This window comes from Cetorhinus maximus, chromosome 1 (assembly GCF_964194155.1).
Source record: "Cetorhinus maximus chromosome 1, sCetMax3.hap1.1, whole genome shotgun sequence".
In the NCBI taxonomy this organism is placed as follows: Eukaryota; Metazoa; Chordata; class Chondrichthyes; order Lamniformes; family Cetorhinidae; genus Cetorhinus; species Cetorhinus maximus.
Window position 1 is genome coordinate 67380675 of NC_135879.1, and position 12500 is coordinate 67393174.

Below are 12500 nucleotides of genomic sequence, written 5' to 3' on the forward strand. Positions count from 1 at the left end.
GGTGTCAAGCTTTTTGAGTGTTGTTTGAGCTGCACTCATTCAGGTAAATGGGGAGCATTCCATCACACTCCTGACTTGAGTCTTGTAGATGGAGGACAGGCTTTGGGGAGTCAGGAGGTAAGTTACTCATCACAGGATTCCCAGCCTCTGACCTGCTCTTGTAGCCACAGCATTTATATGGCTTGTCCAGTTCAGTTTCTGGTCAATGGTAACCCCCAGGATGTTGATAGTGGGGGATTCAATGATGGTAATGCCATTGAACATCAAAGGGTGATGATTGGATTCTCTCCTTTTGGAGATGGTCATTGCCTGGCACTTGTGTGGTGTGAATGTTACTTGCCACTTGTCAGCCCAAGCCTGGATATTGTCCAGGTCTTGCTGCATATGGACATAGAGTGCTTCAGTAGATCTGAGCTAAACTTGCCATAAGTTCAGTCACATCATTTCAAGTCTAAATACCCTTTTAACAAAAAAAGTATCAACCTAAACATGCAAAGGCAAGTCTATTTAATGGCGCACACTGATACTGTTCTGCAGCAACATTTGAGTCAGTAAAGTATTCAACTGCTCAGCAGGCTGCCTGAGGATAACAGTTTACTGATTTGCTCTAAACTGAAATCTTCAATGTCAATCAAGTAACGAAAGGAGTGTTTGAACAGGCAGACATGTTCTGATTTCTTCTCCATGCCTGTTTATACTTACTGAAATTGTATGGTAGGCATGGCTTGCAACCAGTAATGAAATACAGATGGGGATGGGAGATGGAGTACACAGGCCATGTCCCACATTGTGAGGTACTGCACTGCACAATGTTGTTGTGAAGAAATCAAGGTGCCTGTTTCAGTGACCCAGTTATGGTAGCAAGGCATTTAATAGTGTCTGTCGTTAGTTAGATTTGTCCTCCCAAGCTTTTTAATTTTTGGAATGGAAGATCACTGAAAGTACGAGCTGATAACATTGCAGTGAGGCAAACAGGGCATCTGGGACTTGAGTGAACAAAGCAACCACTGGTCAACACACGCATTGGGATTCTTACAATTCCACGTGCTATAATATTGGCCTCATCAGCACCCTTGTAAATAGGGCCCAAGGCATTTGCCCACCATGCAAGCTTGATGCTGAAATAGGGGGCATGAAAGACATCCTTTGGGAGAATGGCTACCCTGATCAGACCATGTCACGCAGTATATCGCTCAAACTCATGAATGGGCCTATGTCTACCTCAGATTACCCTGGAAAGGCAAGGTATCTCAAAAATTTGAGTAACAGGTGAAGCTAGCTGTTTCACGCTGTTACTGTGTAGTAGCAGCGCGAGTGGTATTTGCCGCCAATGTGGAAGCTGCCGACAAGCCAAAATGATGTTCTGCCTATCACACAAATGAGTAATATGGTATATGAATTTTAGCACCAGTGTGATACTAGGTACATAGGCTGTGCATCCCAAAGACTGGTGAATCGTATCAAACAGCACGTCCCAGCTGCTGTTCTCAACGGGCAAGGTACAGACCGTACCCAGCCAGCCCGTGCTTGTAAAACTCAAAATAGTGTCCAACACTAGTTGTGATTCCACGGTTGGACAACACTTGCTAAATAATCCCCGGTGTGCTAAAAATTATACTGACAACCAATTTAAGATTGTCAGTTGCACTCGCAGTATGGCGCATTTGTGTATACTGGAAGCTATATATAATACACAGGGCCCTGTTCTTTGCAGACAGAAAGAACATATACACTCATTGTGCCTGTTTCAGCTAAACAAATACGTGATAGCCATCCTCTGGGCAATGCCTTGACCAATCAGAGTCAAGCTGACGGTTTAAAATTTCAAACAATGCTTGGCAGTTAACTGTCAGTCACCATTAACTGGTGCATTCCCGATGTCAATGTCTCTACCAATCAGAGTCCACTTGCCAATCAATCAGCACTTTCTTCTCATACAGTATAAAGTTGTTGTTTCTCCTGACACTGGTATTCTTGCGAATGTCCTGATGAGTGCAAGACAAAAAGCTTTGACAAAATGTCTTTTTTTTTGCAGCGAGTTTAGTTTGTATCTATCGCACAAATGTAACATCTTCATGACACTCAATGCATTTGAATGGTAAGACCCATTTGGGAGATGCTGATTTTGAGGCCAATAGCAGAGTGGCATAATTCAGTGTTTAACCATGTATCTGCCCCTCACCTAAAGGTTGCTGTAACTTTGATACATAAATAACAGCTATTAGCCTCACTGCTATTTTGAGAGCAAAATCTGGCCTATTACACAGCTACCTATGGTGGTTGGGCTGGTCCTGAGAGAGAAATTATTTCATCTGGTGGGAGGGGCCAGAACATGGAGGTGTAACCTTAAAACTTAAGCTGAATTCATCAGGGTGATGGTCAGGAGCTACTTCTTCAAACAAAGGGTAGTGGAAATCTGGAAGTCTCTCTCCCAAAAAGTTGCTGAGGCTAAGTCACAGAATCACAGAGTGCAGAAGAGGCCCTTCAGCCTATCGAGTCTGCACCGACATGTGAGAAACACTTGACCTACCTACTTAATAGCATTTACCAGCACTTGGCCCATAGCCTTGAATGTTATGATGTGCCAAGTGCTCATCCAGGTACTTTTTAAAGGATGTGTGGCAACCCACCTCCACCACTCTCCCAGGCAGCGCATTCCAGACCATCACCACCCTCTGGGTAAAAACGTTTTTCCTCACATCCCCCTTGAACCTCCTGCCCCTCACCTTGAACTTATGTCCCCTCGTGTCTGCCCCGTCAAATAAGGGGAATAGCTGCTCCCTATCCACCCTGTCCATGCCCCTCATAATCTTGTACACCTCGATCAGGTCGCCCCTCATTCTTCTCTGCTCCAACGAAAACAACCCAAGTCTATCCAACCTCTCTTCATAACTTAAATGTTTCATCCCAGGCAACATCCTGGTGAATCTCCTCTGAACCCCCTCCAGTACAATCACATCCTTCCTATAATGTGGCAACCAGAACTGCACACAGTACTCCAGCTGTGGCCTCACCAAGGTTCTACACAACTCCAACATCACTTCCCTACTTTTGTAATCTATGCCTCAACTGATAAAGGCAAGTGTCCCGTATGCCTTTTTCACCACCCCATTAACATGCCCCTCCGTCTTCAGAGATCTATGGACACACATGCTAAGGTCCCTTTGTTCCTCAGAACTTCCTAGTGTCATGCCGTTCATTGAATACTTCCTTGTCAAATTACTCCTTCCAAAGTGTATCACCTCACACTTTTCAGGGTTAAATTTCATTTGCCACTTATCTGCCCATTTGACCATCCCGTCTATATCTTCCCATAGCCCAACCTCACTGTTAACCACCCAGCCAATCTTTGTGTCATCTGCAAACTTACTAATCCTACCCCCTCCATAGTCATCTATGTCATTTATATAAATGACGAATAAAAGGGGACCCAGCACAGATCCCTGTGGTACGCCACTGGACACTGGCTTCCAGTCACTAAAGCATCCTTCTGTCATCACCCTCTGTCTCCTACAATAAGCCAATTTTGAATCCACCTTATTAAATTACCCTGTATCCCATGTGCCTTTGCCTTCTTTAAAAGTCTCCCATGTGCGACCTTGTCAAAGGCTTTGCTGAAATCCATATAAACTACATCAACTGCACTACTCTCATCTTCAAACCTGGTCACCTCCTCAAAAAATTCAATCAAATTTGTTAGGCATGACCTCCCTCTGACAAAGCCATGCTGACTATCCCTAATCAAACCTTACCTCTCCAAGTGGAGATAGATTCTCTCCATCAGAATTTTCTCCAATAGTTTTCCTACCACTGATGTGAGACTCACTGGTCTCTAGTTCCCTGGCTTATCTCTACAACCCTTCTTAAATAGCGGAACTACATTAGCTGTTCTTCAGTCTTCTGGCACCTCCTCCATGGCCAGAGAAGAATTAAAAATTTGGGTCAGAGCTCCTGCGATCTCCTCCCTTGCCTCCCTCAGCAGCCTGGGACACAAATCATCCAGACCTGGAGATCTGACTACTTAAGTCTGCCAACACCTCCAATACCTTGTCACTCCCTATATCAATTTGCTTAAGAACCTTGCAGTCTCTCGCCCCGAGTTCCATACCTTCATCCTCATTCTCTTGGGTGAAGACGGATGTGATGTATTCGTTCAACACTCTACCGATGTCTTCTGGCTCCACCCATAGATTGCCCCCTTGGTCTCTAATGGGCCCTACTCTTTCCCTGGTTATCCTCTTCCCATTGATACACTTATATAGAATATCTTGGGATTTTCCTCACTTTTACCAGCCAGAGCTTTCTCATATCCCCTCTTTGCTCTCTTAATTGCTTTCTTAAGCTCCACCCTGCACTTTCTGTTCTCCACTAATGCCTCCGCTGATTTGCTTCCCTTGTACCTGCTAAAAGCCTCTCTTTTCCTTCTCATCGTATCCCAAATATCTCTGGTCATCCATGATTCTCTGGGCTTGTTACTCCTTCCTATCACCCTAGAGGGAACATGTTGAGCCTGTACCCTCCCCATTTCCTTTTTGAATGCCCCCTCCCCCCTACTGCTCCTCTGTAGATTTCCCCACAAGTAACTGTTCCCAGTCTACCTTGGCCAGATCCTGCCTTATTTTACTAAAATCCGCTCTCCCCCAATCCAAAACATTTTTTGCAACTTGTCTATTTCTTTGTCCATAACAAACTTAAATTGTACCATGTTGTGGTCGCTATCACTAAGTCAATTGAAAATTTCAAGGTAAAGGTATTAAGGTTTATAGAACCAAGAAGTGTAAATGGAGTTAACATACAGGTCAGCCAGGGCCTAAGTGAATGGCAGAACAGGCTTCAGGCTCTGTATGTCTAACTCCAGTATCTATGTTGTTTCGGGTGGATCAGTTCCAAAGGTCATTGGTGGAGTCTGGTACTTGTTCTCGGGCAAGACAAAAGGGAGGGATGAAAAAACCTTTAAAATGAGTTTATCCTTTGAGTTAAAAGTGGCATTTTCAGCAGCTTAGTGGCACACTATGTACCTGTACAGACAAGCAATAGAGTGGTAAGATATAAGCACACGTTTGTTTTGTGATATGCTCATGATTTCAGCCTGGGTGTGAGCGTACAGTTCCTGAGAAGAGGCAGAGTGCTTTTTAATATAGTCAGAAAATTAGAATGAGCCATCCTAAACCACTCTAGAACATCTCGTGATGTTGCCTTTGAATTCTTCCCACGCAAGTTAAATATTAGCACTTGGGAGGGCATTTACTTGCTTGGATGCAGGAAGTGCACTATTTCCATCATTTGATTTCAAACTTTTAGAAAAAAAAGCTAAAATTTGATTTTTTAGTTGGATTAAAATTAGCACAAAGTGCAGTGCAATATCTCAGAATTTCACCCTACACTGAAAATTACTTTCTAAAATAGAAAGTCGTTTGGATTGCTTCCTTATGCAGGTAGAAATTGACATATACATGTTTTAGACATTCAGGCAACAAATACAACTGCTTAGTTTTGCAAAGTTCTGTCACACCTTAGCTCAAGGGAAGAAAAGGTTTGTTTAGCTCCATTTGGTAAATAAGGGACTTTATATATTCTTTATTACAATGGGGAATAAGCAGTCATTTAAAACTAAAAAAAAATGCCTAATACATGTCTTAACAACATGTTAAACCCGTGTTTTTTAAAGTTTCGGAGTGAGATTCAAATGCGGAAATACCCAGGGCGTGAGACAGTGCCAAATTGACACGGGTAAATCTTGATATCCATTTTATAAGTAAATTCTCTTCTCAAGTTACATTGAGCCTTCTCGTTTGGGATTTGGCAGCAGTTTTACAGTTAGCTGCACTGATTTTAATCCACTTCGGTGTACATTGATATGCTTTAAAAGTCTAAGCATAAAAGCTGCTGGACTTTGAGACGAGCCGTTTTTGATATCACCGCACATATTCGGTGCATTAGTGAACATGATGCCTGGATATCCTAAACTCAGCATTGTGGCTGTAATTATTATTACAGCTGTTTTCAACATCCAGTCCCCTTCCTGACAAATACATTTTATTTGTAAAAAAAAAGATGGACTCCCGGGAAACTGGTGGCATGTTGCTTCTCTAACTACTGACTGCACGCACGGAAGTTCATACGTTCGTCTTTGGCGTTTCATGGGAAATAAGTTTCTTTTTCAATTGTAAAGCCCCGAATGCAGCTGCTTGTGGTGTTGGGGAGGGTGGGAATGTATGTTAAATAAATAAATAAATGGGGTTGTTTTTCACGCAGTGCCTGGATCAGATATTTTATTTTAATTCAGCTCAGACACAGACCCAGCAGCGCCTCTCAATGTGTCAGTATCAGCTCAGAAGTTAGCAGCTTGTTAACTCTCTCCCTGCCGGAGAGGGAGCTGGATATCTCCATAACTGACAGGGAGAGACTCTTATAGTCTCAAGTTTGTTCTCTCAAATTTATCCCCGGGTCGGTGCCTGTGTCTCTGTAAACTCACGGCCAAGACTCGCTCCTCCTCTCCAGTGCCCTGTGTGTCTGTATATGTGCCTGTACCCTCAGTCTATCTCCAGTGCCCTGTGTGTCTGTATATGTGCCTGTACCCTCAGTCTATCTCCAGTGCCCTGTGTGTCTGTAAAAGTGCCTGTACCCTCAGTCTATCTGCAGTGCCCTGTGTGTCTGTAAAAGTGCCTGTACCCTCAGTCTATCTCCAGTGCCCTGTATGTCTGCATATGTGCCTGTACCCTCAGTCTATCTCCAGTGCCCTGTATGTCTGTATATGAGCCTGTACCCTCAGTCTATCTCCAGTGCCCTGTATGTCTGTAAAAGTGCCTGTACCCTCAGTCTATCTGCAGTGCCCTGTGTGTCTGTAAAAGTGCCTGTACCCTCAGTCTATCTGCAATGCCCTGTGTGTCTGTAAAAGTGCCTGTACCCTCAGTCTATCTCCAGTGCCCTGTATGTCTGCATATGTGCCTGTACCCTCAGTCTATCTCCAGTGCCCTGTATGTCTGTATATGAGCCTGTACCCTCAGTCTATCTCCAGTGCCCTGTATGTCTGTAAAAGTGCCTGTACCTCAGTCTATCTGCAGTGCCCTGTATGTCTGCATATGTGCCTGTACCCTCAGTCTATCTGCAGTGCCCTGTATGTCTGTATATGAGCCTGTACCCTCAGTCTATCTGCAGTGCCCTGTATGTCTGTAAAAGTGCCTGTACCCTCAGTCTATCTGCAATGCCCTGTGTGTCTGTAAAAGTGCCTGTACCCTCAGTCTATCTCCAGTGCCCTGTATGTCTGCATATGTGCCTGTACCCTCAGTCTATCTCCAGTGCCCTGTATGTCTGTATATGAACCTGTACCCTCAGTCTATCTCCAGTGCCCTGTATGTCTGTATATGTGCCTGTACCCTCAGTCTATCTCCAGTGCCCTGTATGTCTGTATATGAGCCTGTACCCTCAGTCTATCTCCAGTGCCTTGTATGTCTGTAAAAGTGCCTGTACCCTCAGTCTATCTGCAGTGCCCTGTATGTCTGTAAAAGTGCCTGTACCCTCAGTCTATCTGCAGTGCCCTGTATGTCTGCATATGTGCCTGTACCCTCAGTCTATCTGCAGTGCCCTGGATGTCTGTATATGAGCCTGTACCCTCAGTCTATCTGCAGTGCCCTGTATGTCTGTAAAAGTGCCTGTACCCTCAGTCTATCTGCAATGCCCTATGTGTCTGTAAAAGTGCCTGTACCCTCAGTCTATCTCCAGTGCCCTGTATGTCTGCATATGTGCCTGTACCCTCAGTCTATCTCCAGTGCCCTGTATGTCTGTATATGTGCCTGTACCCTCAGTCTATCTGCAGTGCCCTGTATGTCTGTATATGAGCCTGTACCCTCAGTCTATCTGCAGTGCCCTGTATGTCTGTAAAAGTGCCTGTACCCTCAGTCTATCTCCAGTGCCCTGTATGTCTGCATATGTGCCTGTACCCTCAGTCTATCTGCAGTGCCCTGTGTGTCTGTATATGTGCCTGTACCCTCAGTCTATCTGCAGTGCCCTGTATGTCTGTATATGAGCCTGTACCCTCAGTCTATCTGCAGTGCCCTGTATGTCTGTAAAAGTGCCTGTACCCTCAGTCTATCTCCAGTGCCCTGTATGTCTGTATATGAGCCTGTACCCTCAGTCTATCTGCAGTGCCCTGTGTGTCTGTATATGTGCCTGTACCCTCAGTCTGTCTCTAGTGCCCTGTATGTCTGTATATGAGCCTGTACCTCAGTCTATCTCCAGTGCCCTGTGTGTCTGTATATGTGCCTGTACCCTCAGTCTATCTGCAGTGGCCTGTATGTCTGTATATGAGCCTGTACCCTCAGTCTATCTGCAGTGCCCTGTATGTCTGTAAAAGTGCCTGTACCCTCAGTCTATCTCCAGTGCCCTGTATGTCTGTATATGAGCCTGTACCCTCAGTCTATGTGCAGTGCCCTGTATGTCTGTATATGAGCCTGTACCCTCAGTCTATGTGCAGTGCCCTGTATGTCTGTATATGAGCCTGTACCCTCAGTCTATGTGCAGTGCCCTGTGTGTCTGTATATGAGCCTGTACCCAGTCTATGTGCAGTGCCCTGTGTGTCTGTATATGTGCCTGTACCCTCAGTCTATGTGCAGTGCCCTGTATGTCTGTATATGAGCCTGTACCCTCAGTCTATGTGCAGTGCCCTGTATGTCTGTATATGAGCCTGTACCCTCAGTCTATCTGCAATGCCCTGTGTGTCTGTAAAAGTGCCTGTACCCTCAGTCTATCTGCAGTGCCCTGTATGTCTGTAAAAGTGCCTGTACCCTCAGTCTATCTCCAGTGCCCTGTATGTCTGTATATGAGCCTGTACCCTCAGTCTATCTGCAGTGCCCTGTATGTCTGTAAAAGTGCCTGTACCCTCAGTCTATCTCCAGGGCGGCTGCTGTTCTCTGGGTGTGTCAGAGAGTTAGAGGCACTCTCTGTACTCTCAAGCTTGTCTCCGGGCTTTGTGCGAGTGTGAGTGTCTCTGTACTCACCGCCTGGGCTCGCTGTTTATTTCCGGGACTGTGTCACTCTGTGTTTTATATATGTTACATATTATATAATGTGTGTATACACATATATCTGTGTGTGTCTCTCCGTACTCACCGCTGCCCACCTCCGGCTGACCAGCACAGTCTGCCTGCTGACTGGGATCCATACATTCAGGACTCTCCGACACAAAGCCATCTCTCCCTCTCCACTCTCCCTGGGATACTCTCAAACACAAGATCTTGCTGGTTAATATCCGCCGCTCGGTGTGGTTTCCTCTCTCGTTACTCCTCCTTCCCACCCCACCCGCTCCTTTTCATCTTCTTCCGTCTCTGCTGAATGAAAGGGACCCAGGGGGAGCTTCACAACGAGGGATCGAGCTCCGCTCCAGAACAGACAGAGGCTGGAGCCAAATTGAATCTAACTTAAAAGTGAAGCAGAGCGACCTCTGCTGCTCTAAATAAACTCTCTCTCTCCCCCTGTCACTGCCACTAGGCAGGGAGCTAGAGCTTCACCAGAGTGCTTATAACACAACTGGCAGAATATTATTTAAATTGAGAGAGACTGCAGTACCGAGGGACCTCGGTGTCCTAGTACATGAATCACAAAAAGTTAGTATGCAGCTACAGCAAGCAATTAGGGAGGCAAATTGAATGTTTGTCTTTATTGCAGGGGGGATGGAGTATAAAAGTAGAGAAGCCTTGCTACAACTGTTCAGGGCATCAGTCAGGCCACACCAATGGTACGGTTTTTGGTTTCCTTCTTTAAGGAGTAATATCGGAGGCAGTCCAGAGAAGGTTCACTTAGCTGATTCCTGGGATGAACGGGTCATCTTACGAAGAAAGGTTGATCAGGTTGGGCCCATGCTCATTGGAGTTTAGAAGAATGAGAGGTGATCTGATTGAAATGTATGAAGATTCTGAGGGGGCTCGACAGGATAGATGCTGAGAGGATGTTTCCTTTTATGGGGGATCAAAACTAGGCGGCACAATTTAAAAATAAGGGGTGTTATAGAGTTGATTTTCCAGGCAACTTTTCTTGGTGGAAACATTGAACTTTATTTACAAGACAGCAGCAGCAACTACATGTGTGTATCAAACTCCATAACTAAAGAAGAACTCTCCCCCAGAGGTTCTCCATGCTGCTAACTCATTGGTTAACACAGATCATGTGATTTTACATCACAGGATTGTTCTTAAAGCTACAGTCTTACATTAATCAGAACTATAATTACTACATTCCTCCCCTTTTAACTTTTCTGTACATTTTGTATTTATAAGGATATTTATCTTATGACATTACAATATTTACACAGGTCATGAAATTACAAGTTGAGTCTTTCAGGTGGCTTCCAGGTCCATATGGAAGGTCGAGGCTCCATGACCTCCGATTCTTTGACAGGAACCACATTCTCTGGAACCGCACTAACATCAGGTACCTCATTAAGCACAGGCAGTTCAGTGTCTTTCACTCTGACAGAGACATCGGGTATGTCTGTCCTTGGTTGAGTAACTTCAACAGGAACCACAGGTTCAGCAATGATCATATCATTTTGGAAGGCTATCTCCCTTTTTCTTAAATGATCCACATGCTTACGGGTGATCCGGCCCTCCACTTCCACATGGTACGGCAATGTCCGGTCACAGAGCTTACTTTACCAGGTAACCACTTTGGTCCTCCACTGAAATTCCTTACATATACTGATTCTCCAACTGTGAACTGTCACTCACAACTATGCAAATCATGAATCGCTTTTTGGTTCCCTTGACTTTTCTCCACCTTCCCCTCCAAACTGGGAAGTATCAGGCTTAGACTTGTTCAAAGGCGACGCCTCATCAGTAATTCTGCAGGTGTTGCTCCTGTCGTAGTGTGGGGGGGGTTTCTGTAGTGAAATAGGAAACGAGCAAGTCTAGTTTCCAACGATTCATTTGTTAAGATTTTCATTCCTGCCTTAAAAGTTTGTACTACTCTTTCCGCCAGTCCGTTAGATGATGGATGGTACGGTACAGTCTTCACATGGTTGATACCATTGATGCTGACAAATTGTTGAAACTCAGCGCTCGTAAACGCAGTACCATTATCTGAGACGATTACCTCTGGCAATCCATGGTTAGCAAAGCTTTGGCATAGTTTTTCTATAGTAGCGCCTGGCATTGGCGACTTTACCTCATAAACGTCTAACCACTTGGAATGAGCATCTATAATCAGTAGAAACATGGTTCCAAGGAAAGGACCAACATAATCCATGTGCAATCTCACCCAGGGTCTGCCAGGCCACTCCCATGTGTGTAATGGGGCTGCCACCGGCAACTTTTGTAGCTGTTGGCATTGCACACAGTGTTTTATCACCTTCTCAATTTCGCCGTCCTTCTCCGGCCACCAAAGATAACTTGGCACTATCGTCTTCATTCGTGAGATTCCCAGATGAGCACTGTGTGGCTCTACGAAGAATGGTTCTCTTCCTTGTGAAGGAACTATTACTCATGTACCCCATCTTGACTGTTCATCTTGTGCCTTTGGTTGAAAAATAGTTTCAATTCATCAGAGGCTGGTTCCTGGGACCAACCAAGTAATATTTGATCTCTCACTCGAGACAGGACTGGATCATGATTCATCCAGTTTCTTATCTGCCTGGCACAGACTGGTGAGGAATCCAGGAAATTCATCACTAATACAAGTGCCTGGGGAATTGGGACATGGTCATTGTTCTCTTGTAAAGGAAGGCAACTTAGGGCATCAGCATTTGCTATATCAATCCCTGATCTATGCACAAAGGTGTATTCATATGCTGCTAAAATTAGGACCCGTCTTTGTATTCGTGCAGAAGCTATGGGAGGTATAGCCTTATCTTCACTAAACAGACCCAAAAGTGGTTTGTGGTCTGATACTATCGTGTAATGTCACCCATGCAAGTATTGGTAGAATTTTTTTACACCAAAAATAATCGACAGACCTTCCTTTTTGATCTGTGAATATCCTTCCTCAGCTATGGTAAGTGTTCTGGATATCGGCCTCTCTGTACCGTTGTCCATCTTGTGAGTTTGTACCAATCCCACTACATAGAGTGACATATCTCAGGTTAGCACCATTTCCTTTGTGGGGTCATAGTGCACTAACAAATTTGAAGGGTGCAAGAGCTGTTTTACTTTCATGAAGGCTTCTCCTTGGGGTGAATTCCAAACCCAACGCTGGTTATTATTTAGCAGTGAATGGAGAGGGGCTGAAACCATTGATAAATTTGGTAGAAATCAGGCATAATAATTTACCATCCCTAAAAAATGATTTAAGTTCAGAGATGTTCTTAGGTGCAGGTGCCTCTCTGATTGCTTTAACCTTCTCTTCAACAGGATGCAACCCTTGGGCATCTACCTGGTGGCCCAAATAAATGACTTCATTTTCCTGAAAAGTGTATTTTTCCTTCTTTAGGTGAACTCCTGCTTCTAAAAATCATTTCAGGACTTCCTCTAGGTTAGTCAAGTGTTCCTTTTCTGTGAATCCAGTTATCAGTA

General features: G+C 44.7%; 1 protein-coding gene across 3 annotated transcripts in view; it reads right to left on the reverse strand.

Annotated features, from left to right (window-relative positions):
• The window catches only part of LOC144680599 (calcium uniporter regulatory subunit MCUb, mitochondrial-like), a 104518-nt gene extending 95186 nt beyond the window's left edge, over positions 1-9332 (reverse strand). For all 3 annotated transcript variants that reach the window (XM_078541780.1, XM_078541762.1, XM_078541772.1), the window contains exon 1: positions 9109-9332. In XM_078541780.1, the coding sequence (XP_078397906.1) occupies positions 9109-9189 (81 nt within the window). In that variant the 5' untranslated portion in view covers positions 9190-9332. The remainder of the gene's footprint in view (positions 1-9108) is intronic.
• Between the last annotated feature and the right edge of the window lie 3168 nt (positions 9333-12500).